Source organism: Hyperolius riggenbachi, chromosome 7 (assembly GCF_040937935.1).
Source record: "Hyperolius riggenbachi isolate aHypRig1 chromosome 7, aHypRig1.pri, whole genome shotgun sequence".
Lineage (NCBI taxonomy): Eukaryota > Metazoa > Chordata > Amphibia > Anura > Hyperoliidae > Hyperolius > Hyperolius riggenbachi.
Genome location: NC_090652.1, coordinates 85,776,721 through 85,803,995, shown reverse-complemented (window position 1 = coordinate 85,803,995; position 27,275 = coordinate 85,776,721). Strand labels below are relative to the sequence as shown.

Sequence of the window (27,275 nt, the reverse complement as noted above, 5' to 3'; positions counted from 1 at the left end):
TAAGGGCGCTGCTTTATTCCTGTGAGGAGAAGCAGGGACAGAAATGTACGCTAAGGGTGCTGCTTTGTTCCTGTGAGAAGAAGCAGGGACAGAAATGTACGCTAAGGGCGATGTTTTATTCCTGTGAGGAGAAGCAGGGACAGAAATGTACGCCAAGGGTGCTGCTTTATTCCTGTGAGGAGAAGCAGGGACAGCAATGTACGCTAGGGGCGCTGCTTTATTCCTGTGAGAAGCAGGGACAGAAGTGTACACTAAGGGCGCTGCTTTATTGCTATGAGGAGAAACAGGGACAGAAATGTACGCTAAGGGCGCTGCTTTATTCCTGTGAGGAGAAGCAGGGACAGAAATGTACGCTAAGGGTGCTGCTTTGTTCCTGTGAGAAGAAGCAGGGACAGAAATGTACGCTAAGGGCGCTGCTTTATTCCTGTGAGGAGAAGCAGGGACAGAAATGTACGCCAAGGGTGCTGCTTTATTCCTGTGAGGAGAAACCGGGACAGAAATGTACGCTAGGGGCGCTGCTTTATTCCTGTGAGGAGAAGCAGGGACAGAAATGTACGCCAGGGGCGCTGCTTTATTCCTGTGAGGAGAAGCTGGGACAGAAATGTACGCCAAGGGCTCTGCTTTAATCCTGTGAGGAGAAGTAGGGACAGAAATAGCGTATTTTTCGGACTATAAGACGCTCCTGACCATAAGACGCACTTAGGTTTAGAGGACAAAAACCAGGGGGAAAAAAAAGTATATACTAACCCTGGTGCATCTATGGTGAAAGGGTATCTTGTAGATTATGCACCCTTTGTACCTCATGCCCCCTTGTACCTCTTGTGTCTCCCTGCATCCTCCTATGTCCCCTTTGTGTCCGTCTCTGTCCTCGTTGTGTCCTTCTCTATACCTCTTTGTGTCCCGCTGTGTCCTCTGTTTCTCCCCATCTGTCCTCCTCTGCATGGGCACAGTACAGTCCCCGACATTGTGGCATGTTGGAAGCTCGTACTGGCAGGCGTCCACAAGTCAGGAACTCCCTGCATTTGGACTATAAGATGCAGTGACTTTTTCCCCCACACTTTTGGAGGAGAAAAAGTGAGTCTTATAGTCCAAAAAATACAGTATACGCTAAGGGTGCTGCTTTATTCCTGTGAGGAGAAGCAGGGACAGAAATGTACGCTTTATTCCTGTGAGGAGAAGCAGGGACAGAAATGTACGCTAAGGGCGCTGCTTTATTCCTGTGAGGAGAAACAGGGACAGAAATATACGTTAAGGGCGCTGCTTTATTCCTGTGATGAGAAGCAGGGACAGAAATGTACGCTAAGGGCGATGCTTTATTCCTGTGAGGAGAAGCAGGGACAGAAATGTACGCTAAGGGCGTTGCTTTATTCCTGCGAGGAGAAACAGGAACAGAAATGTACGCTAAGGGCGCTGCTTTATTCCTGCGAGGAGAAGCAGGGACAGAAATGTACACTTTATTCCTGTGAGGAAAAGCAGGGACAGAAATATACGCTAAGGGCGCTGCTTTATTCATGTGATGAGAAGCAGGGACAGAAATGTACGCTAAGGGCGCTGCTTTATTCCTGCGAGGAGAAGCAGGGACAGAAATGTACGCTAGGGGCGATGCTTTATTCCTGTGAGGAGAAGCAGGGACAGAAATGTACGCTAAGGGCGCTGCTTTATTCCTATGAGGAGAAGCAGGGACAGAAATGTACGCTAAGGGCGCTGCTTTATTCCTGCGAGGAGAAGCAGGGGCAGAAATGTACGCTAAGGGTGCTGCTTTATTCCTGTGAGGAGAAGCAGGGACAGAAACGTACGCTAAGGGCGCTACTTTATTCCTGCGAGGAGAAGCAGAGACAGAAACGTACGCTAAGGGCGCTGCTTTATTCCTGTGAGGAGAAGCAGGGGCAGAAACGTACGCTAAAGGCTCTGTTTATTCCTGTGAGGAGAAGCAGGGACAGGAATGCACACTAAAGTTGCTGGTCAGACTACTATACACAGGACAAGCTGATTGGAGGATTCCTAATATCACTTTCCCAAAGCAGCCAGTCGGTGTTCAAATGTCATTCTATAAAATGGAAGCTGGAAACACACTGCTGTAGGGGTCACAAAGACTTCACAGATCTACTCATAGAAAAAACACACCCACATCTAGTAGCTGCAACAAGGTTTGTCTCACCGTCCTGCAGGAAAGGACTCTGTGGAGGAACAATGAAGGAGGGCAAATACCAACCTGGTTGTGGTTACTGACAGTCTCAGTGTTATGGGTCATGGCAGGACTGGCTCCCACCTCCACGTAAGCACAGCACGGAAATAAAAACAAGGATATTGAGAAAAGGCTAGCATTTTGCATGTTCTACCTCTTATATATGATATATTCTGTTCCTGCTACCCAATCTAAAACAGCACCTAAACTATGTGACAAGTGTCTCAGACTAGTCATTTGCAATAGAAACGTGGCGTAGGTGAGGTCACAGCTGTGACTTCTAAGTGTTCCATCTGTCCTTTTATAGTAGGGACAGGGACTCGGGAGATATGCAGCCAGGCACCTACCATGCCCTAGTCACCCACCTAGGTTGCCTTGTGATTGACCTGACTGGCTATATGTACTTGAAACTTGAACTAAATGCAACAGATGCTGCTGACCACAAGAAAATTAATAAAACACATTTTTTTTTTGCAACTACAGAGTTCATTTGGCATACTAAAGGTGAGGTAAATCTAGTATGCAAATAAACAGACCTCCATGGCAATTACAGATCGGGCCTCTTCTTTTGCAGCTCTATGTGGGAAAAGATCAAACTCCCAATTGGAAAATCTATGGACTAGTGACACCAATCATATAGCATATGGATGGTGGTAAAGACTTCCATTACCGTAAGGTAATGTCACCACAAGTCTCTGAGAAGTAGGAGAGGCATCAGTCCAGCTGAAGGTGTATGGGTAATTTACAAGATCTTTCAATAACCCAAGTGGTTATCTTGCTCACCTTTTAGTGCTTGTATCCAAAGGTCTATACCTGTGTCTGGGTTTCCTCAGCACACTACAGACTCCTGTGAAAGTATGCCAATAACCCACAGCCTGCTCCTCACACGATAGGGAGATTTAGCAAAACAGTTGTAAAGGGAGCAAGTTGCGCCTTGCTAAAAAGGCGCCCACTATTGTAGTGGGTGCCGGTACTGCCTGCTATTTGAATCGCTGCTACAAATAGGTTGTGAATCGCCTGCTATTTGTAGCCGTGACCCGCATAGCAGGCGGCCTCGGCCCCCGATCAACCCCTAGATGGCAATGTTGTTTACAATAAGTGCATGTCTAGAACTGGCAAAAGACTATGAGTGTATGGAAACCGCTTTGCTTTAAACCTGTGTTAGCGAATGACTAACATGATAATAAACACAGAAATTATTTTTAGCTCAAACAGCACCTACCTCGTCGCTGTCTCCTCCGTGCATTGTCCCCACAATATGAGCCCCTCTTCCTGGAAATATAGGAATAATGTACCCTCCATTAAGTCAGTCAGCCACAATAAAGATAACCAGAGATCAACAAACCTGGACTGGATTACACATGTTCTGCTATGAAGAACTTTCACCTGAGTCATATCCGATCATAATCAGGGTTCCCAAGAGGTTTTGAAATTATAAATGGTGTGACTGCAGATATATGCAGCATCTACAGCAGCAGCTTTTTAAACGAATGCATGAGGGCCTACGTTTATTAAGAAGAGGTCTCACCGCAGGAGCTGCACATTTACTAACCTTTCAGCAACTCTCACTGTGATTCAATGTGAGGTCTAAAATCTCCCTAGTGTTTAGCGCTTTCCCCCCTAACTCCCCCATATTGCTCCCCTGGTATTCTAGGACTTAACCTACAATATAGCTTCCCAGGTGGTCTAGAGTGGGCCAAACATAATGCTAAGTGGGAAAACCACTTGGGGGCCAAATTTAATGAATTGCTCTGAAGGCCAGATTTGGCCCTCGGTCCGGAGTTTGACATGTATGCTTTAGAATGATCAGCATAAAATTGCTCAACACAAGAGAAAGCTTTTGAAGGTTTCAGTAACTTTCAGCCAAAGCACTTGTATTAGAACACACAGCAGTGTGTGGTTGGCCCATTGGATAATGAATATGAGCAGTACATCAGAATCCCATAGCTGTGCAGTGGATGGATGTTGTCTGGGACCAATTCTCCAAGATGCACAGTGATCACCAATCCTCTATACCTAGCCCCCCGATATACAGTAAGAGATCAATGCATAGATTGTGCTGTTCAGTGGTTACAAGCCACAAAAAAAAAAAAAAAAAAAACACACATTGCAAGAGGTTGCGACTTCTCTTCCTGAGGGCATATCTAAATAAATTAGGTTTTAAAATAAGTTTTATTTGAATCGAAAACAGAAAACCATCAGACCAATATATTCATCATCAAAATCAAATCAGGGTCAAATACAAATAGTGAAGTTGATCAAGACTACTATATATTAAACACAGCAGTGTGTGTGTGTGTGTGTGTGTGTGTGTGTGTGTGTGTGTGTGTGTGTGTGTGTGTGTGTGTGTGTGTGTGTGTGTGTGTGTGTGTGTGTGTGTGTGTGTGTGTGTGTGTGTGTGTGTGTGTGTGTGTGTGTGTGTGTGTGTGTGTGTGTGTGTGTGTGTGTGTGTGTGTGTGTGTGTGTGTGTGTGTGTGTGTGTGTGTGTGTGTGTGTGTGTGTGTGTTAAGATGGTCACACCATGTCCCTTACAACAATCTAATAACAGAGGATCAGCATATGTGTAAAAACACCTAAATGGTACCTCTATCTCATCAGCCTGATGTACTTGTATCTAAACAAATGAAACACATAATACATCAGTTGCGTTTCAAGAAGCTGCAAGTTCTGTTCCAATTCCCTGTCTGGAAGGGCTGATTCACACTGCAAGAGCTTTTCAAGCGCTTGTGGTTTGAACAAGCTCTTGCTAATGCAATGCTATGGGGAATGTTAACAAAATCACATCACCCCAGTGTGAACACACACATAGGATAACATTAGCAAGAGCTTTTAAAATCACAAGAGCTTAGAAAATCTCTAGTAGTGTGAATCAGCCCTAATATACAAGTACACTAGCCCTGTGTTTTGATTGCAAGTTTCAGGTTTATCACCTAGAAACAGTAACAAGCTATTGATACCCTTAGATGCGCCCCCCCCCTTTACCACAATGTACTCTCTGTGTAATGCTGTACAATGGCATGCTCATCCAATCTGCCGACAGCGACCCCTTTCTATAGGGCTGCACTGATTTTCATGTTTCCATTGCACATACCTTGAGAAGGCATCCTCCGCCCCAAGTGCATGTTCCCCGGTCTCCTGTCATCATCCTCCATATCATCTGAGCCTTCATCATCCTGGATCTCACTGTCTGAGTCTTCACTGCTGTCTGGAATGGCAGTGATACATGAGATGTTAAGAAGTGATGATCAAGTCTGCTGGGGGTCCTTGTGTAATTCTGCCTCAGATCCTCTATCCCAGTGATGACTAACCTTGGCACTCCAGCTGTGACAAAAATACAAATCCCATCATGCCTCTGCCTCACCAAGTAATGCTTAGAGCCATCAATGCCTCATGGGACTTGTAGTTCCACCACAGCTGGAGTGCCAGGGTTAGCCATCACTGCTCTATCCCCAGACACAGATATGGGACGTTTGAGCAATCAGGCAGATAAAAAAAAATATAAAACTTTAGGAAGGGACCAATACATTCCACTGCAGTCCACTAAACCTTCCGTTTTAGGCCAACTGGGCCTTAGGAGTTACAGTCAGGGTTAAGGTTTGCCAGGAAAGGTTAGCACCAGGTAAGGTTGTGTACAGATGGAAACAGACATGATACTTTAGTTTCCATCAGGTAGGTTGGTCTGCACATATGGCTGGATGTAAGTGTAGTCACTCCATCAAGCAGTAACAGTTCTACTGTTGCACCCCTACATATATGGTAGTAGGGAGGCAACACTGCTCTACACTCAACAGCCTCTGTTAAAATGTCTGGTAATTTAGCAAATGGCTATGGGGCTGGGCATTCATTCATCTTGTTCTCTCACCTGCTCTGTATTTGTGGGATTGTAATGAAGCCACATTGTATGGCTTGGGGTTGGGGGGATGAGGCCAGAGCACAGTAGTAGTGCTGCATGAATGGCGTGACATCCCTTCACACAGGGGAAAAGTACTGTGGGCCTCACTAGCAGAGATGGGCAATGACAGGCTAATCATTTTGAATTTGGACATTTTATGTAGCTTGGAATTGAACTAATCAAATGCAGTAGCAGATCATTTTGACTGGTCCAATTCCAAGCTTCTTAAATTTGCATTAAAAAAAAAAAAGAAAAAGAAAAAAAAAAAGACTAACTTTAAATCATCATCTCCTTGGCCACCCCTAGCCCCCATTTTGAGCTTGATGCAGGTAACTGCGCTAAATCTACCACGCAAACACATCACAGGTTAAAATTAGTGCGCACACCTGACAGCGTAGCGTGCGCTTATAAGTGTCACACGATGCGCGACTGTGGTACTTCACTAGCGCGTAAAATACTACTACTACGTTGTATGCGCGCAGTAGATTTAGCGCAGTGTCCTGCATCAAGGTCTTTTATTCTAACCTGATAGAAAAAGCCCCACGGCTATGACTACAATTGAAACATAAATGTTATTGGATTCTCAACAAAGGTAAATACCATATGTGAAATGATATTACAACTGGGAGCTGTACTGCGAAGCTGCTTGCTAATAAAGCGTCTGATGAGGGTATGTGGATATAATGCTATTGATGTAGCTTCAGCATCCTATGTTGTTACAGCGTATATCCACCGTATAGCACACGTCATTGTATTGTCATAGGGCATACAAAGGTTCAGTATTCCACAAACACAAGCAGGACACATTCTCCTAAAATATTACTAAACCAGCCTCACCCTAAGGTGCTTTAAACACATAATTTGCATTAAGATCCCTCCAGAGCAGAGAGCTATAGCCGATAACATACACAGACAGACTTACTTGCTGACTTGTGCAGCCGGGTCTCCTCTTCCCTCAGCTTGTTCTGCATCAGTCTCAGTGTGTTCTCTGCCTCCTGCAGGACATGGTGGGTATGACAATCAGACACCAGACAAAATGATTCCACTTCTATCATCCTTCGTTAGCATCAGCTTGCTTTACCCTGATCTCATTTCCTGAATTGTCAGAAAGCGGTAATGACTAATGACTATAACTCTTCTTACTTTTCTCTCTCCTTTCTCCGTTTTCCTCTTTTTCTTTCTTGTATCCTTAAATAATCTAATTGGCCCGGACAGAAAGGAGTATGGATAATATTGACCTCTTTATACAAACATTTTCAGTGTTACTTACTGTACATAATAACAAGGCTTACTGTTTTTATTACTGTGTAACAATGTTTGTTAACCTGCTTTTTGAATACTCAAATACTTATTTAAAAAAAAATAAACTGGTAATAATAAAAGAGAACCCATTAAAGAACAAGTGACACCCATGCTAAATGGGGAGCTAAAAGTTCTACTTTGGGGGTAGATTGTATCCTAGATGGTCCTACTTGGATGAAACCCGGCATTCAAGGAAAAAGTGCCTGTGTGCAAATAGCTTGCAAAAATATGCTGTGGAAAAATCATATACTCTTCAAAGGAGATGTTCTCTGATAACAGGTATATCTTTAAAGTGCTAATAGTGCCATATAGTTCAACAGAAGAAATCACAATGGTGGAAAAATAAAAAGAAGTGAAAACAATGCATGCAAAATAATCCTGATATTCAGGACCACCTATTATAACCAGGTGATCAAAGAAATAGTGCTAAGATGCAGCAATAGTATGAGGTGGTATAATAGTTGTAAGGTTCACAAGTCCACTCTGTGGCAATGTGAGGGAACGTTCAGTTGATCAGGCGGCCGAACATGTGTTGTGACTGCTACAACGCTTGCAGAAGAGCCCAAATACCAAGACTTCTTCTGAAAGCGACATAGCAGTCATGGCATGTTGGGCCGTCTGTATAGCTTACCCAGATAAAGACCACCTTGGATGAGAATATAGCGAGTATCTAGCATGAGTATATACAAGCATTTCCAGGAGAACCTGGTCTGTATTTACTGAACACTGTCTTATAGGTAACAACATTTTACACCTGGAGCATATTAGACCACATAAAAATTTTATTGAATTTGTGTTGGCAAAACTGTGTAGCTACAGTTTTTTTTGTTTTTTTTTTAAATAAATCCAGACAACAATTTTTTACTGGATCTTGAGCCTGGCATAATCTTCAAAAATTACGCTCCAATGATGGTACATTACCTCAAAGCGCTCTTGTTCCAGCCGATGATAATCCTCCAGCTGCTGTTCCAGGTAGGAAAGATTGCGAAACTTCTCTACGAAGATCTCATACTGCTTCTGCAGATCCTCCTCCAGCTTCTCATATTCATCCATAAAAGCCGGCCTGAACAGAAGGGAACATTATGTCACCTTACAGCTTGGAGAAACGCTGGGGGACTTCAGGATTTATATCTGAAGAAGTACTAAGAAGTTAGGTCAATGCTGTTTAGGGATTGCTCAGCCACACCTCCCAATCCTTATCATGCTTTCAGGGGCATGCTCTGGGAGAATAAGTCATACACGGTATATGGTAGAGTTCAGTTAATTGTTGGGATCCAGTCAGAGAAGGAGGGTAGCCTATTTTGTACCAGGGCTGTGGAGTTGTTACAATAATCTTCCGACTCCTCAGTTTATGAAACCACCGACTCCGACTCCAGGTACCCAAAATTGCTCTGACTCCTCGAATCCTTAACCAGCTGAGCGGTCTGGACGAGCTCAGCTCGTCCAACACCGCCAGCGGCTGCCGCTCAGGCCCTGCTGGGCCGATTTTAACGAAATAAAAAGCAGCACACGCAGCCGGCACTTTGCCAGCCGCGTGTGATGCCTGATCGCCGCCGCTCTGCGGCGATTCGCCGCGAGCAGCGGCGAAAGAGGGTCCCCCTAGCCGCCTGAGCCCAGCGTAGCCGGAACAAAAAGTTCCGGCCAGCGCTAAGGGCTGGATCGGAGGCGGCTGACGTCAGGACGTCGGCTGACGTCACTCCGCTCGTCGCTATGGCGACGATATAAGCGAAACAAGGAAGGCCGCTCATTGCGGCCTTCCTTGTTTATTCTGGGCGCCGGAGGCGATCGGAAGATCGCCTCCGGAGCGCCCTCTAGTGGGCTTTCATGCAGCCAACTTTCAGTTGGCTGCATGAAATAGTTTTTTTTTTATTTAAAAAAAACCCTCCCGCAGCCACCCTGGCGATTTAATCAGAACGCCAGGGTGGTAATATTTACCAGGGCTGTGGAGTTGGTACAAGAACCATTTGACTGACTCTTCAGTTTATGAATCCACAGACTCCAGGTACTCAAAATTTGCTCCGACTCCACAGTCCCGTCTTGTACACAAGGTTATTTGGGCACCAAGTAATGCCAGTAGCAGAATATAGATAACGGCACATTACTGGCATTCTATTGGCTTTATGATGACCTCAAAACCCTTCTCCTCCCTAATGCCTAACCATGACCTACCATGTTGGACATCATATCAGTGCAGAATGCAGATCCTAAGGCATAGTGGGCCTACTAAACAGGGCTGTGGAGTCGGAGTCGTGGAGTCGGAGTCGTGGAGTCGGGCAATTTTGGGTGCCTGGAGTCGGAGTCGGGAAAAAATGCACCGACTCCGACTCCTAATGAATTTGTAACTGTAATTAAAATAGAAAATATGATAAAAATGTTCTATTTCTCGGATAATAGTCATTAAAAATAATGTATATATGCAGTATATATACAGTAATAGCTGTGCTTAGTCCACAAAAATGAAATAAACCAATCAAAATTAGTTACTTGTGCTGCTTCAATAAAGCAGTCCCCGTATTTTTAAGGTCAGATATACATATCTGATTGTGACTGTATATATGATGTGTACACAGGAATCTCTTATATATACTAAATAACATCTATGCTGTAAGAATAAAGCCTGATGTGTAGCTGTGTCACTAATAGAGATGGTCAACGAGATGGAAATAATTCTGCATTGATGCTGATTTATGCAAATGTATGCACTCCCTTTGCTGATGAAATCAAATAATGTGATATGTTATTAAAATTTGGTTTGGTCACTACAAATTAAAGGTTAACTGAGACGGATGAAAAGTAAAGTTTTATACATACCTGGGGCTTCCTCCAGCCCCCTTCAGGCTAATCAGTCCCTCGCTATCCTCCACCACCCGGATCTTCTGCTATGAGTCCTGGTAATTCAGCCAGTCAGCGCTGTCCGGCCGCATGCCGCTCCCACAGCCAGGAACATTCTGCAGCTGCGTAATAGTGCTGCACAGGTGTAGTATGCTCCTGGCGGCGGAGTGTGTGCATGCGCACTACGCCTGACTGGCTCAAGTACCTGGACTCATAGCAGAAGATCCAGGTGGTGGAGGACAATAAGGGACTGATTATCCTGAAGGCGGCTGGAGGAAGCCCCAGGTATGTATAAAACTTTAATTTCATCTGTCTCAGGTTTACTTTGTTACACAAAAGTACTATACTCTACATATGCACTCCCCACAGAGCTGCATGGAATCCACTGAGAATGCTGTGCACATTGAACACAGAGGTGTTGTCTGTTTACAATCTCCTCATTCCCCTGCAGAGTACCTGCACATCATTCTTACATGTACCCTCACTTACATTGCCTAGGGCCTGATAGATGTTCTTTGTTCCAGTTTGTACCTTTTACAAGTACTCTTACCAAGGACTAGTTTTAGTCTAAAGAGAATAAATATAGTAGTCTACATATCCTTCTCACTTCAGTTGTCTTGTAAAATTCCTAAGTGTTGGCAGTTAAGAGACGAATTTCATGTTACATACTTTTAATCAACAAAATTGTAATATGCAAATTAGAGGTGGAGTCGGAGTCGGTGGAATCCTAAACTGAGGAGTCGGAGTCGGTGGATTTTTGGACCGACTCCACAGCCCTGCTACTAAAACAAATTATTGCACCATAAAAACCTAGTAGCTGCATGAGGGATTTTCAATACACACAGGAATCAGATGCAGACATGGATTTCCAATCCAAAGTCCCTTGAAGGAAGCCCCATTCACCTGACACTCTGCAGAGTCTGCAGTCTGGACCGATTCCTCTCCAGTTCCTTTTTACGCTTTTCAATTTTGGACTCCAGATTGACCTCATCAGAAGCACCGTTGGTGAGAAGGTCTCTCATTCTCTGACACTGCTCCTGTAATAAATACCGTTCAAGACAAAGCAGTACTAACACTGACCTCCTCAAATTTATAAGAATACATATCTTCTCATAACTAAACTCTAATCACTAATCACATATGATGGAAAAAAAAAACACACTTTTAATCCATTTTTTTTACAATTCAACAAAGAATGTCTGGATGGATTTTTTGAATAAAAGAAAAAACGTTAGGACCTGACAAAACGTTTTTTAAATGAAAAACATTATTGGAGAGTATAAACGGGAACATTGTACAGCTTCTTAAAGGGATACTGAAGTGGGAAAAAAAACAAAAACAATTGTATGTGTAGTAGGGATAATTAATAGAACATTAGTAGCAAAGAAAAAAAAAATTAGTCTCATATTTTTATTTTCAGTTATATAGCTAATAACATTGCATCATTCTGTCATATTTGCAATTACAAGCCACACTTGTATCTTAAACTATGAAACAGAGCAGAGCTAACGACCCTTTGAACTCCCCTGCAGTCAAATCTTATCTAAAGCTGCCTCTCACTGTTTCTTTGATGTATAAGTGCTTCAGAAAATAGCAGGGCAGCAAACGCAAGTTGGGTCAGAGAGCTCAGAGAGGCTCTTTTGCATAGTTAATAAGTGACATTTCTTTACTGGAAACAATATCAAACTCTTATTCTTTTCCACTAATGTTCTATTTCTTAGCTGTGCTCCACATACAATTCATTATATTATACGTTTATTTTCACTTCAAATTCCCTTTAAACACCATCTAGAAACACAATCTAAACTTTGACCCCAGAACTCCAGGGCCCCAGCAATGCAAAACAGCATTTCAGATGCTGAATTGTTAAATGGAAAAGCCCTTACCAGAACCTCTTTGATGGAGAGCCGCAGCACCTTCTCAGTCTCATTAATTTCCAGGGGACGGGCAATGGCAGCGGTCCTCAGCTCCTGCCAGAAGGTAACAAAAATAAATAAACTTTTTCAAAGCTTTTTCCAGTTCTGATTTCCTGAATATTGCCAGTTTCAATTTCTGTGCAGTGATGAAAAACGAGTAAGCTTTCTGGAGTTCTGATTGCTCTGTTTGGAATACAGAGCGTCCCAAAATTGTCATCCTTGCATTATGGGCAGCACAGAGGCATAGTGGTTAGCACTCTCGCCTTGCGTTTGGAATCCCAGCCAGGGCACTATCTGCAAGGGGTTTGTATGTACTCTCCGTGTAGGTGTGGGTTTCCTACAGGTACTACAGTTTCCTCCCACATTCCACAAAAAATACCGATAGGATAAATGGCTTCCCTCTAAACTGGCCCTAGACTACAATGGACCATAGTAGGGATTAGCTTGTGAGCCCCTCTAACGGACAAATGGTGACAAGACAATATCATGTGTAAAGCACTGCAGAGGATGTACAGTGCAGAGCAGACATGGAGAGCACTGGATAACAAATGATCCAGCAAACCTAAACTGGATTTTATGTTTAAAATGTGTGTGGTTAGATGGCAAATTATTATTATTTATGAATTTATACACAGCCCTGACATCTTCTGAAGGTTACTTACTGTATCTGAGAGGGTATATCTGGAGCAATATCAGTGGCTGGTTGGGTGGGAGGCAGCTAACCCGAGTCCAGAGTTCAACTCATCTTTCTTTCTAACACAGTACAATTCATGAGTAATAATACTAAGAATAGCGGATGACACTTACTCTGAGATCAGCCTCCTTGCCCAGGATGTCGTATAGTGACGCACCTTTGGAGGTTATTTCTGATGCCAGCAGCCTGGCCATCTTCAAATCTGTGATCTGCAGAAGAAGGTCAACATATTGGGAGAATTCTACAATGATTAGATCCTTAGTGGTGTTCCACTACACCAAGTGAAGGGAAGGCTTAGGAAACCAATTGCAAAAATGGTCTTATTTTTAATGTTCAAAAAGTGCAAAAATACACAATTATTTTCAATAGTGATAATCAAATCCATGTAATAATAAGCAATTTAGGCCATTCCAAGCTTGGAATGTTACAATGCTTGTATTTTCTTAGACAACAACGTCGACTTGTTTTGCGTCAGGATGACCCTTCTTCAGGCCTTATAAATACAATGTATATCATGTATAGGAATAATAACAGTACATCTGGACAAAATTTCGCCAGAAAGAGCCACCCCTAAGAAAGCAAGCAAATGCGACCGCTATGAAACGATGTGACCAGGGCGGGGGCAAAGTGACTCTGACGAAGCGCGCTATGGCACAAAACAGCTGTCAGGCCACTCGATTTCACCCCCGCTGCAAACCATTGCATCTACCACCCAGCTGTAAATGAAGGTGTTGTAAAGGTACAGTGCCTCACCTACCCATCTTATCTACTCACTGGATGTTGCTCTGAGTGCTCATACCCAACACACTCAGGATCAGCTGCTTACACTCCCTGCAAGCCTTGTGCCAGATCTTTTCACTTCATTTATAAAAACACTCACAGATAGCTTCAATCAATGTTACATCAAGCTGTTATTTTTATAGAAATACACTTTTATACCAGGCCTTTAACCATCTACTGCAGATCTACAATGGTAACATGGAAATGTCTACCTGTGTGTCAAAGTCCCAGGGGCCTCTTGCTAAGGTGCCAGAGCAATAAAAGCATGGTGATAACACTTCTGAACATTAAAGACAAAATAAAACAAATTTTGAGGTTACTATTAGCATAAGTTGCATGGCAGCGTGATTTGAAAGCTTCAGTGACTTGAAGAAAACAGATGTAAGTTGAAGCAACCTTTTTTATTGGAAAAAAAATAACTACTAGCCTTGGTTCCAAGGTCAAACTTGAAAGTGGAGGCGTCTTCCTCTCCAACTTGGATTGTGTCAATTCCTTTGGTTTTCATGGCGTTGTACAGCACTGTGGTGACCTTCAATAGCTCCTTCACAGAGTACCCGTCTGCCTGGTACAGCTTCTTGGTGTTTAGTTTAATGTGAGCCTTGGTGGCCTAAAGAGTAAAAAATAAATGTATAAATAAGGAAAGCAGAACAGAGCAAGATGCCTTAATACTTCAACCCAGATAAATGTTTCTTACCAGGGAGTCGACCAGTCACACCCGTATCCACCAAAGGTGTAGCAAAAACCCAAGTAAGAATAACGACCGGGTCTCGACCTGGATTTAAGGCCCGATTGGCCAATTTTTATTGCATGTACCACAGTGCAAAGCAGCAAAGTAAATAAGGAAAGCATCAAACTCCGACTGCTCCCTCACAGTCTCTGCACCCGCTGACAGCAGAGCTTCTGTATCTCGGTCAGGAACCAATTTCATTGGCTACTGTCCCTGTGATTACTGTGAGCCAACCACAGTAATCGCAGGGCAGTATAGGTAACAGGGCTGTGGAGTCGGTCCAAAAATCCACCGACTCCGACTCCTCTGTTTAGGATTCCACCGACTCCGACTCCAACTCCTCTAATTTGCATATTACAATTTTGTTGATTAAAAGTATGTAACATGAAATTCGTCTCTTAACTGCCAACGCTTAGGAATTTTACAAGACAACTGAAGTGAGAAGGATATGTAGACTACTATATTTATTCCCTTTAGACTAAAACTAGTCCTTGGTAAGAGTACTTGTAAAAGGTACAAACCGGAACAAAGAACATCTATCAGGCCCTAGGCAATGTAAGTGTGGGTACATGTAAGAATGATGTGCAGGTACTCTGCACGGGAATGAGGAGATTGTAAACAGACAAACACCTCTGTGTTCAATGTGCAAAGCATTCTCAGATTCCCTGCAGCTCTGTGGGGAGTGCATATGTAGAGTATAGTACTACTGTGTAACAAAGTAAACCTGAGACAGATGAAATTAAAGTTTTATACATACCTGGGGCTTCCTCCAGCCGCCTTCAGGATAATCAGCCCCTCGTTGTCCTCCTCCACCACCTGGATCTTCTGCTATGAGTCCAGGTACTTGAGCCAGTCAGGCGTAGTGCGCATGCACACACTCCGCCGCCAGGAGCATACTACACCTGTGCAGCACTATTGCGCAGGTGCAGAATGTTCCTGGCTGTGGGAGCGGCATGCGGGAGCGGCATGCGGCCGGACAGCGCTGACTGGCTGAATTACCAGGACTCATAGCAGAAGATCCGGGTGGTGGAGGACAGTGAGGGACTGATTAGCCTGAAGGGGGCTGGAGGAAGCCTAAGGTATGTATAAAACTTTACTTTTCATCCGCCTCCGTTACCCTTTAATTTGTAGTCACCAAACCAAATTTTAATAACATATCAAATTATTTTATTTCATCAGCAAAGGGAGTGCATACATTTGCATAAATCAGCATCAATGCAGAATTATTTCCATCTCGTTGACCATCTCTATTAGTGACACAGCTACACATCAGGCTTTATTCTTACAGCTTAGATGTTATTTAGTATATATAAGAGATTCCTGTGTACACATCATATATACAGTCACAATCAGATATGTATATCTGACCTTAAAAATACGGGGACTGCTTTATTGAAGCAGCACAAGTAACTAATTTTGATTGGTTTATTTCATTTTTGTGGACTAAGCACAGCTATTACTGTATATATACATTATTTTTAATGACTATTATCTGAGAAATAGAACATTTTATCAGATTTTCTATTTTAATTACAGTTACAAATTCATTAGGAGTCGGAGTCGGTGCATTTTTTCCCGACTCCAGGCACCCAAAATTGCCCGACTCCACGACTCCGACTCCACGACTCCACAGCCCTGATAGGTAAAGGTCAACTCTGGTCCTTAAAGGTCAATTGTAGCGAAAGGGATATTAAGTCTGCCATATTTATTTCCTTTTAAGCAAAACCAGTTTCCTGGCTGTCCTGCTGATCCTCTGCCTCTAATACTAGTAGCCATAGACCCTGAACAAGCATGCAGCAAATCAGGTGTTTCTGACATTGTCAATCTGACAAGCTTAGCTGCATGCTTGTTTTTGACACTGCTGCAGCCAAATAGATCAGCAGGGCTGCCAGGCAACTGGTATTGTTTAAAAGGAAATAAATGCTTCAGGTTCCATTTAAAGTGGTATGAAACCCAGCATTTCATCTTTGCTCTAAAAGATTATTTACAGCATATGATATACCACCACAATTTTTTTTTTTTCTTTAGAAAACAGCATTCAAAGTTGCTTTTTCGATAGAATGCTCCCTGCAGGGAGATACGCATGCAAACTGGTCATAACATTATCTTATGTTTACTTAATTGTAGCAGAGAGGAATGTAAACATTCCCTGACTGTGCAGAAACTTCTAATGTGTCCAGAACTGAAACACTGCTCAGAAATCATTACTGAAATTACAATATAAATACCCCAGTTATGAATAAAATGCAATGGCAGCTTTCAGAGCAAATAAAACTGTACTTTGGGAACTTGTCATTTCTAATTGAATAATAATACTTATGCACAAAAGCAAATATGATAACTGTATGGGATATAAAAAGTAGGAAAACACATTTTTATTGAATATCATGTCAGAATTTAATACTGCTTTAAAGGGCCAGAACCATCAGATACCGAAGTGGTTAAAGCACACTGAAAACAACAAAAAGACAACTTTCTTCATAGTATGGTATATGTCCAAAAGTTATTTATCCATGCCTGTATATGTATTACAAATGACTTGACTTTCAAACAAACAATCTCCTGCAATGGAGTACGGTAAGAAGGGAACCGGTTATAAACAGTGAATATAGACAAATTCTAAGTAGCATAAGTACTAAATGCACCTTATCTCATGAGGACACTTCTTTTTTGGTATGGTTTAACTGGGTCTCTTAAAGACAGAATTTTCATGGTTGATTTAAAGCGGAACTGAAGATTAAAAAAAAAACAAAACAAAAAAAAACAGAGTTTCACTTACTGTACCTGGGGCTTCTACCAGCCCCTTGCAGCCATCCTGTCCCGCGATGGTCCTCCACGATCCTCCATTTCCATGCCGTCAGCTAGTTTCGGTTTCGACGATGGGCCGCTGTGACTGTGCAGCTCTAGCCACACTTAACTTTGCTCGCGTTGCCGTCCGCAATAGCGGCCTGCGCAGGATGCTATTGCGGATGGGAACGTGATCAAGGCTATACATGGCAGGGCTGTGCAGGTGCAGTGGCCCATCTACTTGCAAGTCTTCGAACCAAAACTAGCTGGCGGCAGAAGAAAGGGAGGATTGTGGAGGACCGGCGCAGGACAAGAAGGCTGCAGGGGGCTGGCAGAAGTCCCAGGTAAGTGAAACTCTGTTTTTTGTGTGTTTTTTTAAATTTTCAGTTCCGCTTTAAAGCAAACAAACTGAAAGCCAATGTAAATTGGGGGAGAAAAACAAAAAACAAGATACTTACCTGGCACTGGGTCATATAGAGCCTTTCTGTTCTTCTCGTTCTATCACCGCCGTTCCAATCTGCTGCCGCGGGAGGCTTCAGAAGTCTTTGGGAGCCTGAGTGCTCTCGAAAACAGAAGGCTCCATACTATGCATGCGTGAGCACGCAAGACCACTCGAGCTCCCAAAGATTTCCAAAGCCTCCCGTGGTGGCAAAGAGCAGTATTCAACTGATGATTCAAGATGTGATTCCAGGAAAGTTCTAAGAGCTGAATTTCTATAGGTGCCTACACACATCCAATTTTGATTAGCCAATCATTGACCAGTTTGACCACCTCCATGTAGTATGAGGGCCTACAGACTTTGAATTCTATGAACAGATAGTGTATAAAAGCTCTCATACCACACGAAAGTGGTAAAATTGGCCAGTGAATGGTCAGTCAAAATTGGATGTGTGTACCAGCTTAAGACTGAATTCAAACAGCAGCCATGGCCGTCTGATGTTAAAATCTGCTTCATTCAGCTGCACAACAAAACAAACAATAGCCTTTCAAACTTTTCAGCAATAAACTATTAGCAGTGTCTCATCAGCCAAATAAAAGTGTTCTGGCATCTGTTTACATTTAAAGGGAGCTGAGGGCTCTTTCACATTAGGTAATGCATGCATGAACCCGATTTTGTGCTCACGTTGTGTGAAGTGTGAAGTTACTGTGCGACTGATTAGCGGCGGTAGTTCTAAGTAACCCATCGGGAAAACACCAGTGCCGAACAATTAAAAAGCTCCTGGGTGCATCGAACTGCAACACACCAAAAGCAGCATTAGATGTGAAAGGTAAAATGAATGTCTATGGACTTTTATTTTACCTTGGTTAACGCAATCTATTGCCGTTGCGTCAAATGCAGAATACAGCTCAGATGTGAAAGAGCCCTCAAGCTGAATTCAACTGTTGTTTAAGTACCTAAACTGCATAGGTAAGTATGTTTTGCTTGTTTCCTAAGCCTTGTAATGTAAAAAATAAAAAAGGGACCTGAGACAAGTTATCAGTAGGACTAGTACTACATGTACCCATGTTCATCTCAAGTCACGCGTTCTCTCAGTATACCTGTCATTTAGCCATGAAGGCATATGCAATTATAAAGAATGAGATGGCAATAGCCTTACCATGAACTGAGCTACGGCTTTAATGAAAAACACTCTGTCTTGTTCTGTATCCACATCCACAGGGATAACCGTGTGCGGCTCATATCTAAGCAAGGAAAGAACACAGATGAAAAGCCAGGCCTGGGTACGGAGTAAGATCACACTGCACATTCATACAATCTAACAGAGCGGAATACATAGTCATACCCTTGACAAAGGACGGGCTTCCGGATGTCGAAATTTGCAGTGCTTTGTTTGAAGTAAACTGAAGTCTATATTCATCTTTTCCATCCATTCAGGAATTATTTCATAACCCCTTTTTTACCAACCAGCAGCAGAAGGGAATCTAAGGATTAGGTTATCTAGGCCTCCATAGGCTTAATTCAAATTATTCTCCCCCCCCCCCCCCACACACACACACACACACCTGCTTCGCTGTGCCTCTTCCCCTCCCCCCCCCCTCCCCCAACCACACACACACACCTGCTGCACCCACAAATAGTATCCACTAAATTGCCATACCCCCCCCCCCCCCCACACACACACACACCTAACCTACCAGTCCTACTGTTGGCACTACCAGCTTTTTTGCTGTCCCTAATGCTCAGAATACACCATGAGATTTTTTGTCAGATAGATGGTTGGATAAATAATTTCTGACAGGTCCGATCTGATTTTCGATCCTTTTTCTGATCGATTTCTCATAGAAGTGAATGAAAAACAATTGGAAAATCGTTCGGACAGTAAATATGCTGAAAAAAAAAAACTCATTGTGCATTCCCAGCATAATGTGTTCTAGACTGTTTAAACACACCATGTTATACTGTTACTGTGCTAGACATATGCTTTTAATGTGCCAGTTTTCTAATAAAGCTTTATTCGTGCATGCCTGAGTAACTAATGATACATAATTTGAAATGAAACACACACAGAATGGGAATAGAGAAGGAACAAAAGGACAGAGGGAAAGATAGATCAAGCAATCTCCTTAATGCAGTACTAATGAAAATGAGTGTGGCAGAAAACCACAGAGATGTAGAACTGTATAGAAAGAGGAAAAGGATGGAGAAAGGTGATCTGTTGTTACTAATACAGACTTAAACAGCAAGGCTGCACTTTTTAAGAAAACTTTAATGTGCCAAGTCCATGTCAAACCCTCTCCTTGGACTAATACAGCTTTGGGAAGAAGAAAAAAAAATCTGAACTGCATATAACTGTACATTTTAGCCAAAAGGTATCCACACACTAAGACAAAGAAAAGAGCCATACCTCTTAACCAGCCAAATGAGAACCTCTGCAACCAGTGGAAAATTGGGGCTACGGAAATTCTCCATGGAGATGAGGCGAGGATACCCCAGTGCCCGCATCATTTCTGTAAAATCTGGGAAGGAAAGGCAAAGTTCACATTGACTTTAAAGACAAAACTGTTCTTTTTTTCAATAAAAAGGATAAATGAAGTAATAAACTAAATATGGTAAATGTGCTAATGTAATTAGAACCCGCTACTGACTTAACTTACAGAGCACAAACAGGAAGCAGACTACCTATGCAGACCAGGGCTGTAGAGTCAAGGAGTCAGAGCTTTTGTGTACCTGGAATCGGTTTCATAAACGGAGGAGTCGGATGATTTTTGCACCCACTCCATAGCACTGCAAGGGCTGTGGAGTCATAGTCGGCGCAATTTTGGGCACCTGGAGTTGGATGATTTTTGTACTCACTCCACAGCCCTGCAGACAGCAAAGATCAAACTTGATCAACGGATTACACATCTGAGTGACCATACACTATGCTATGTACAATCAATATCTAATTTTACCACATTTATGTACAGTATTATGAGGGTCTGACTGAACAATATATCTAGGAAAGTAAACCACACAACAAGTTGTTTACATGACAAGTACGTACACACACGCCAACCAACTAAACAACCAACTCACTTAAATACTAGGCGTGCAAGCTAAATGACACACTTCACAACATGTTCGCTTTCAAAAGCAATAAAGTTGTTGAAAATAATTGTACACACATTTCAACCTGCCTGATAGTTGGTCAGATTGATCCACCGGTTGGATCTGGCAAACAACCTGTTATCAGTTGGTCATCTGTACACACACCCAACTCATCTTCCAAAATACAAGTTTGGAAGATAGTTGGACAGATTGCGGCAGCTGCACATGAGCCTTTAAAGGGAACCTTAACTGAAAGTGATATGGATGTTTCCTGCTAAACAATACCAGTTGCCTGGCAGTCCAGCTGATCTCTGTGACTGCAATAGTGGCTGAATCACACCCTGAAACAATCATGCAGCTAATCCAGTCTGACTTTAGTCAGAGCACCTGATCTGCATGCTTGTTCAGGGGCTGTGGCTAAAAGTATTAGAGACACAGGATCAGCAGGCGATTCAGGCAACTGGTATTATTTTAAAAGGAAAAAGCCATATCCTTCTCAGTTTAGGTTCCCTTTAAAGCAAACCTGAACTGAAAATTAAAAGTCAAAATAAGCATACACACGTCATACTTACCTCCAGTGTAGTCTACTACTCAATCTCCTCCTCTCCTGCGTCCTGTTTGTCCACTGTGATCAATGGAATTCTCCTTCCTCCATTTTGAAAATGGCCATCACCCCATAACAGCTTCCTGGTCAGCACACTGTTAAACTGAAATATAGCCCACTTGAGCCATAGGGAAACATGGACATTACCTTGCTCATCAGTTGTCATTTCAGTTACAACTGACGGCAACTGATATATTTCTGCGCTGACAAAATCTTGTCAGAACTGGAAGAAATCTTAAGAAGCAAATGGTGAGCTTCTGAGAGGAACTGACAGCGAGGTAAGCATGTAATATTCATTTACAGGTACCTCATGAGTTTATTTTAAATAATTTTATTCAGTTCAGGTTCCCTATAAACAATGGTTCTCAGGCATTATGACCGATCTAATGTTCGCTTCAGGGGATAATGATGAGTGATAAGCAAAGAGTACACAAATCATTAGATGCTTAGCAATGTTGTATCCAGGTGCGGCTGCGTGCAAAGTAATATACATATATGTGCAAGCAATACAAGGGTTTCTGTAGATCTCTAGTGAAATGTATATGTAAATGGTAAAAACCAATAGCTGATGTTATAACCAACAGCAAATGTTTCAATCTATTTACATCAGCCATGTTACTTCCACATTACTTCCAGCATCATTTTTCTCCACCTCAGGCAGCACATCACCATCTGTCGAGTTTGGGATCATTTCTACTACTCTATGTATGCTACTGGTTACCCAATGCTCCACACTGTGTACCCGAGATGAACTGATGTGAAGGATTTTTACTTACCTGGGGCTTCCTCCAGCCCAGTCCCCTAGATTGTGCCTCTATCAGCCCCGTATATATACTAAAGTATACTAATTCACATGTACAGTCCAGGCCATGTGCACCCCCAATTGCAGAGTTTGCAGAGTTCTCCCCAGGCTCTTTTAGCCCGATGCTTCACAGGGCTAATTTTGTGGAGCACCCGGCTGTCTTGGGCTCGCCACCTCATATGCTGAAAACAGAGTTGCACTGGCCCTGCATTCCCCGACTTGCACCACACCCGGCTACTTTTTCATGCCACCCGGTTGGAAAAACACTCTAGGGAGAACAGAACACTGAGGCCTCTTTCATGTTTTAACGTGGACTAACGCACAGCAGTGTTAAGTCTGTGCAACATTCACAGTGCACACGTTGCATTGTATGTAACGTGTAGCAATATTTAGAAAGTGCTGCATGCTGTGCGTTTAGCAATAAATCTGCTGCGTTGTGTGTGTTGCACATGCTCAGTAATTTGTTTTTTTTTTGTAACGCATGTGCAGCTTTCATACCATCACTGTGCGACGAAAACGGCGCACCAAACGCAGGGCTAAAGAATGTACTATAACGTCCAAGTTATAGTCTTTCAATGCGTTGTATTAGGGGCACGTTATGCGACCTTAACGTCACATCAAACGCAACGTCCCACTGTGAAAGAGGCCTGAATCCCATGTGCACTCCCGCAGCTGGGAGTGTTCTAAGCATGCGCAATTCATTAAGACTGTAACTGTGCATGAACAAAGTATTGAGGCTTAGCCCAGAACAGTGCAAGCACAGTGGTCCGCAACTCAATTGCGGACTACCCAGGAGCACAGCGGACCGGACGAGAGCTGACAGACTACAGGGGGTTGGAGGAAGCCCAAAGTATGTAAAAATCCTCTGCATCAGTACATCTCAGGTTTACTTTAACTGAGAAAGGTAAGGAATCTGTCTGGCAATCGTTACATTGGTGCAGCACATCTATAGGTGTAACCGGCAGTTGTAATAAGGTGTGTGTGTGTGTGTGTGTGTGTGTGTGTGTGTGTGTGTGTGTGTGTGTGTGTGTGTGTGTGTGTGTGTGTGTGTGTGTGTGTGTGTGTGTGTGTGTGTGTGTGTGTGTGTGTGTGTGTGTGTGTGTGTGTGTGTGTGTGTGTGTGTGTGTGTGTGTGTGTGTGTCTTCTTAAAAAGAATCCAACACTCCACACTATTACATCCCACATGATGGTTTGATAACTAGGAATACTGTAACCCTAATCCAACCCCCCCACATAAAATATATGTACCGTATCTCATTTTTTTTTTTTGCCTTTAGCAGAATCCGCAGATGTCGCTGCTCTCCACCCCCATTCTGCCGGTTATTTCCCCCGTTCGTGTATCTCCGGAATCCAACATGGCGGCCAGACCCTCATCTACTTACGGGGCATCAAGCAGTACGGAAGATTTGTGAACTTCCCTATTGCGCTGTGCACGAGAGGACGTCATTAACAGGCATGCGCAGAATGTCTTCTCGTGCTCGCGCAGAGTTACATTGTGCACTGCTGCAGCGCATCATTCCCTGAGCCAGCAGGCACTACCAGGTAAAATATTCCATGCTATATCCCCACGGCGGGGAGGGCAGCCCAACCTCTCCCTCCCTATCCCCCCGGGCAGCCGTCCAAGTTCCCTCCTTCCAGACTGCAGATCGAGAGCGCATGGAAGCGCTATACCTAGCTACTCACCTCCCTGGATCCAATCGCCGCCGGTCTCCTCCTCTCCACATAGCCGGCGCTGATACACACGCTGCTTCCTGGATTGGGAGATTGGAGGGGGGGGGGGGGGGGTGGAAGTTAGACGGCTGCCCAGGGAGATAGGGAGGGAAAGCTCGGGCTGCCCTCCCCGCGGGTGAACTAAAGAAAGAGGGATGCAGACTGGAACGACAGTGGCACAAACATCATTGCTCAAAGGAAAAAACACTCCCCAATTCTTCACCAAAAGAATTACCAGGCAATGCTCAACAAGAGAAAGTCCTCTTCTTTCACAGGAAATTGCAAAAGTAGCCAACAAACCTGCCCAGCTATTCCGCACAGGTGACAGCCTTTGCAACCCATCTTACCAGAAACCCAACATCACATCCTCAAAGGACCTACATGAGAAATTTGCCCTCTTTTTCACAAAATGTGAAAAATACACATAAAATACATTTTTACGCGTTAGTGGTTCAATGCGTAAATATTTACGCATTGAACCACTGACGCGTAACAATGTATGTGTTAACGTTCCTGCACCAGCCGGAATGCGTAAAAATGTACGCAATGCAGCCCGCCGACCCCGAGGTCGGCAAAAACAAAACTAGCTGGCGGCGGGGGATTGGAGCAGCAGTGAGTGACTACGAGGGCACAGGATGGCTGCATGGGGCTGTTTGTTTGGGGGTTTTTTTGCCCGATAACTCCTTTAATGCTAACAAAACTGAAGTTCTTCTCATCGGAGTTCAGCGCATAACAGCAAAGCAGCTCTAGACACAGTCAACACCACTAAGGGCAGGGAACTCAGACCTTACTAGCTCCAACACTGTACACAGCGTGGGTTTAGTGATTAATGGAAACTTCATCTGTATTGAAACATTCCTTCTTTCACCTAAGGAATTTTTGCAAAAATGAAGCACCTCATTAAATTGATCTTCCAACCCTAGTTCACGACTTCATTGCATCTCAGCTGGAATATTGCAATGTCCTCTGTGCAAAAAAAAAAAAAAAAAACCTACACCACTTGCAGCTAGTACAGAATGCTGCCTCAAGACTCAAGCCAAACCCCTCGCTTGCCATATAACACCAATCAGTTTCTCACTACACTGGCTACCCATAAAATGGAGAATACATTTCAAAATTGGCATGCTAACATTCAAATCCCTACCTGACCTAGACCTCCGATACCTGAAGTATTTGTTGCAGCTCCTCAGATCAAAAGGTTCCAATAACATGGCCACCCCCAGAGTCCAACTAAAAACCTTTGGAGCCAGAGCTTTTTGTCATGCTGCCCCTACCCTACGGAATGCCTTGACAAACTTAAAGGAGAACTGTAGTGAGAGGTATATGGAGGCTGCCATATTGAACTCCTTTTAAGCAATACAAGTTACCTGGCAGCACTGCAATACAATACAAGTTACCTGCATAATCACACCAGACACAAGCATGCAGCTAATCTTGTCAGATCTGACAAAAATGTCAAACACCTGATCTGCTGCATGATTGTTCAGGGTCTATTGCTAAAAGCATAATGCTGGGTACACACTATGAGATTTTCTGGTCGATTTACTGTCAGATCGATTATTTCCAACATGTTCGATTTGCTTTCCGATCGATTTCCGAGCATTTTCCGTTCGATTTCCTATTAAAGTGCACGGAAATCGATCGGAAAATGCTCGGAAATCGATCGAAAAGCAAATCGAACATGTTGGAAATAATCGATCTGACAGTAAATCGACTAGAAAATCTCATAGTGTGTACCCAGCATTAGAGGCAGAGGATCAGCAGGGGTTGCCAGGTAACTGGTATTGTTTAAGCTGTTGCTGACTGCTCCACGCCAATTGGCGTGAGCAGTGCGGCAGCCCCAGGACCGCTCCACACCCATTGACGTGAACGTCCGTCTATGGGGCTAGCAGGAGATCACGCGCACATCTCCTGCTTGGGGGGGGGGGGGGGGTGGAGCTCTGCCCCGCCTTCAGTCTCCGAGCGGCAATAGCCGCTCGGGAGAATGTTAACCACCGTCTAATTACTTTGTACAGCGCTGCAATCTGCAGCAGCGCTGTACTGGGGACAGCTGTGTGACACGGCTGTCCCCCTGACAGGCTAAACAGTGATCGGCTGTCATGGGCTGAAGCCTATGACAGCTGATCACGCTGATTGTCTGGCGGGGAGAGGGAGGGAGGGATATAGAATAAATTTAAAAAAAAAAAAAAAAAAAAGTAAATTATATTGAAAATTTCATCAATTAAATATTTACCCAAAAAAAGCTTGACAAGCTTTTTACTTTGTGATGGAAGATGGCGACAGTTTTAATGGAATTTTGCCCTGGTAAACTGTCTGGATGCTGGCAAGTCATGTTGGTTGCATGAGTGTGTGCTCATTTGCCCTCCATGTGGCTGTATGTCACCAGTGGGCCACCATCCCTGAGGCATAGTGGATATTGGAGAGTTGTTGGAATAATCTATAGCCCTTTTAATTACTACACAGAAATGAGAAGCAATTGTAATTTTGAAATCAATTCAGCAATCCTTTATGTGGAGTGAACTGCATCCTACTGTTGCCCCTGTCTCATCACCTGGAGAGGTCCGCCAGTGCCCAGCAGATATTGCCTGAGTGGCTGAGGGTGGCCTATACCCCTGAGGCGTTGACGGGCCCACTAGGCCGCATCATCCGGTGAGTCTGACCACATTGGGGGGGGGGTGCTCCATATTTCATCTACAGAAACTGACATCATATCTTGATATCATCAAAGACTATCCGTTTGAGCGCTAGCCCTCTTAACTTAACAAAGGATTGAGGCAGCCCAAGAAAACTGGCCTGGAGGAAGCCCCAAGTATGTCTAAATGTTTTCTTCTTTTTGTCTCAGGTACACTTTAATCAAAACAGCTCCAACCCTGGTTACGTTTAAATAAAACTTGAAAAGTCCCCTGTTTAGTCTGGCATTTGTGATCACATAACTTTTCGCCCTGTACACATCATTATGTACTGATCTGAGACAAGCTTATGTGCTTTGGATCCTGAAAGTGTACCTGAGATGGGGGATTATAAAGAAAATAAACATACCTGGAGCTTCCTCCAGTCCCTTCCGGCCTTACCGCTTCCACGCCGTCCTCTCTGTTCGCCCACAACTGGCCCCGGAAAATCCTCTAGTCGTTGCAGTACAGCCAGGCTCCTTTGTCTCTCTCCCATCACTGGGAGCATTCTGGGCCTGAGCAGTATTACTATGCAGGCGCAGAACGCCCCCGGCGACGTGAACATGAAGCGCGCGCGCACAGACGGGCCGAGCATGTGCAGTTGGCCCTGGACCGGAGGACTTTATGGGGCCAACTGCAGGAAAGCGGAGAGGCAGAAGAGGACCTGGTGGGACCAATCATAACGAAGGGGGCTGGAGGAAGCCCAAGGTATGTACATTTTCTTTATAATCCCCCCCATCTCAGGTTCCCTTTAAGGAGAAAAGTGCTTTACAAATGTTTTGTTGTTGATTACTGGTTTACTGTAAGCCAAGCCCTACAGTAGCACAAGCTGGAAGAAAATGACAG

The 27,275-nt window shown here is 43.7% G+C and overlaps 1 protein-coding gene across 3 annotated transcripts in view; it reads right to left on the bottom strand.

Moving 5' to 3' along the window:
* Positions 1 to 27,275, bottom strand: part of CLUAP1 (clusterin associated protein 1) — a 30,974-nt gene that overhangs the window by 3,410 nt on the left and 289 nt on the right. Inside the window, exons 2-12 of one of the 3 annotated variants that reach the window (XM_068244212.1) lie at positions 19,962 to 20,073; positions 18,714 to 18,798; positions 14,029 to 14,208; positions 12,935 to 13,030; positions 12,098 to 12,181; positions 11,115 to 11,248; positions 8,301 to 8,442; positions 7,000 to 7,072; positions 5,277 to 5,390; positions 3,408 to 3,457; positions 2,213 to 2,269 (exon numbers count right to left, since the gene is read on the bottom strand). In XM_068244212.1, coding sequence (XP_068100313.1) covers positions 2,213 to 2,269; positions 3,408 to 3,457; positions 5,277 to 5,390; positions 7,000 to 7,072; positions 8,301 to 8,442; positions 11,115 to 11,248; positions 12,098 to 12,181; positions 12,935 to 13,030; positions 14,029 to 14,208; positions 18,714 to 18,798; positions 19,962 to 20,073 — 1,127 coding nt within the window. The remainder of the gene's footprint in view (positions 1 to 2,212; positions 2,270 to 3,407; positions 3,458 to 5,276; positions 5,391 to 6,999; positions 7,073 to 8,300; positions 8,443 to 11,114; positions 11,249 to 12,097; positions 12,182 to 12,934; positions 13,031 to 14,028; positions 14,209 to 18,713; positions 18,799 to 19,961; positions 20,074 to 27,275) is intronic. The other 2 variants (XM_068244213.1, XM_068244214.1) reach the window with 2 other exon arrangements.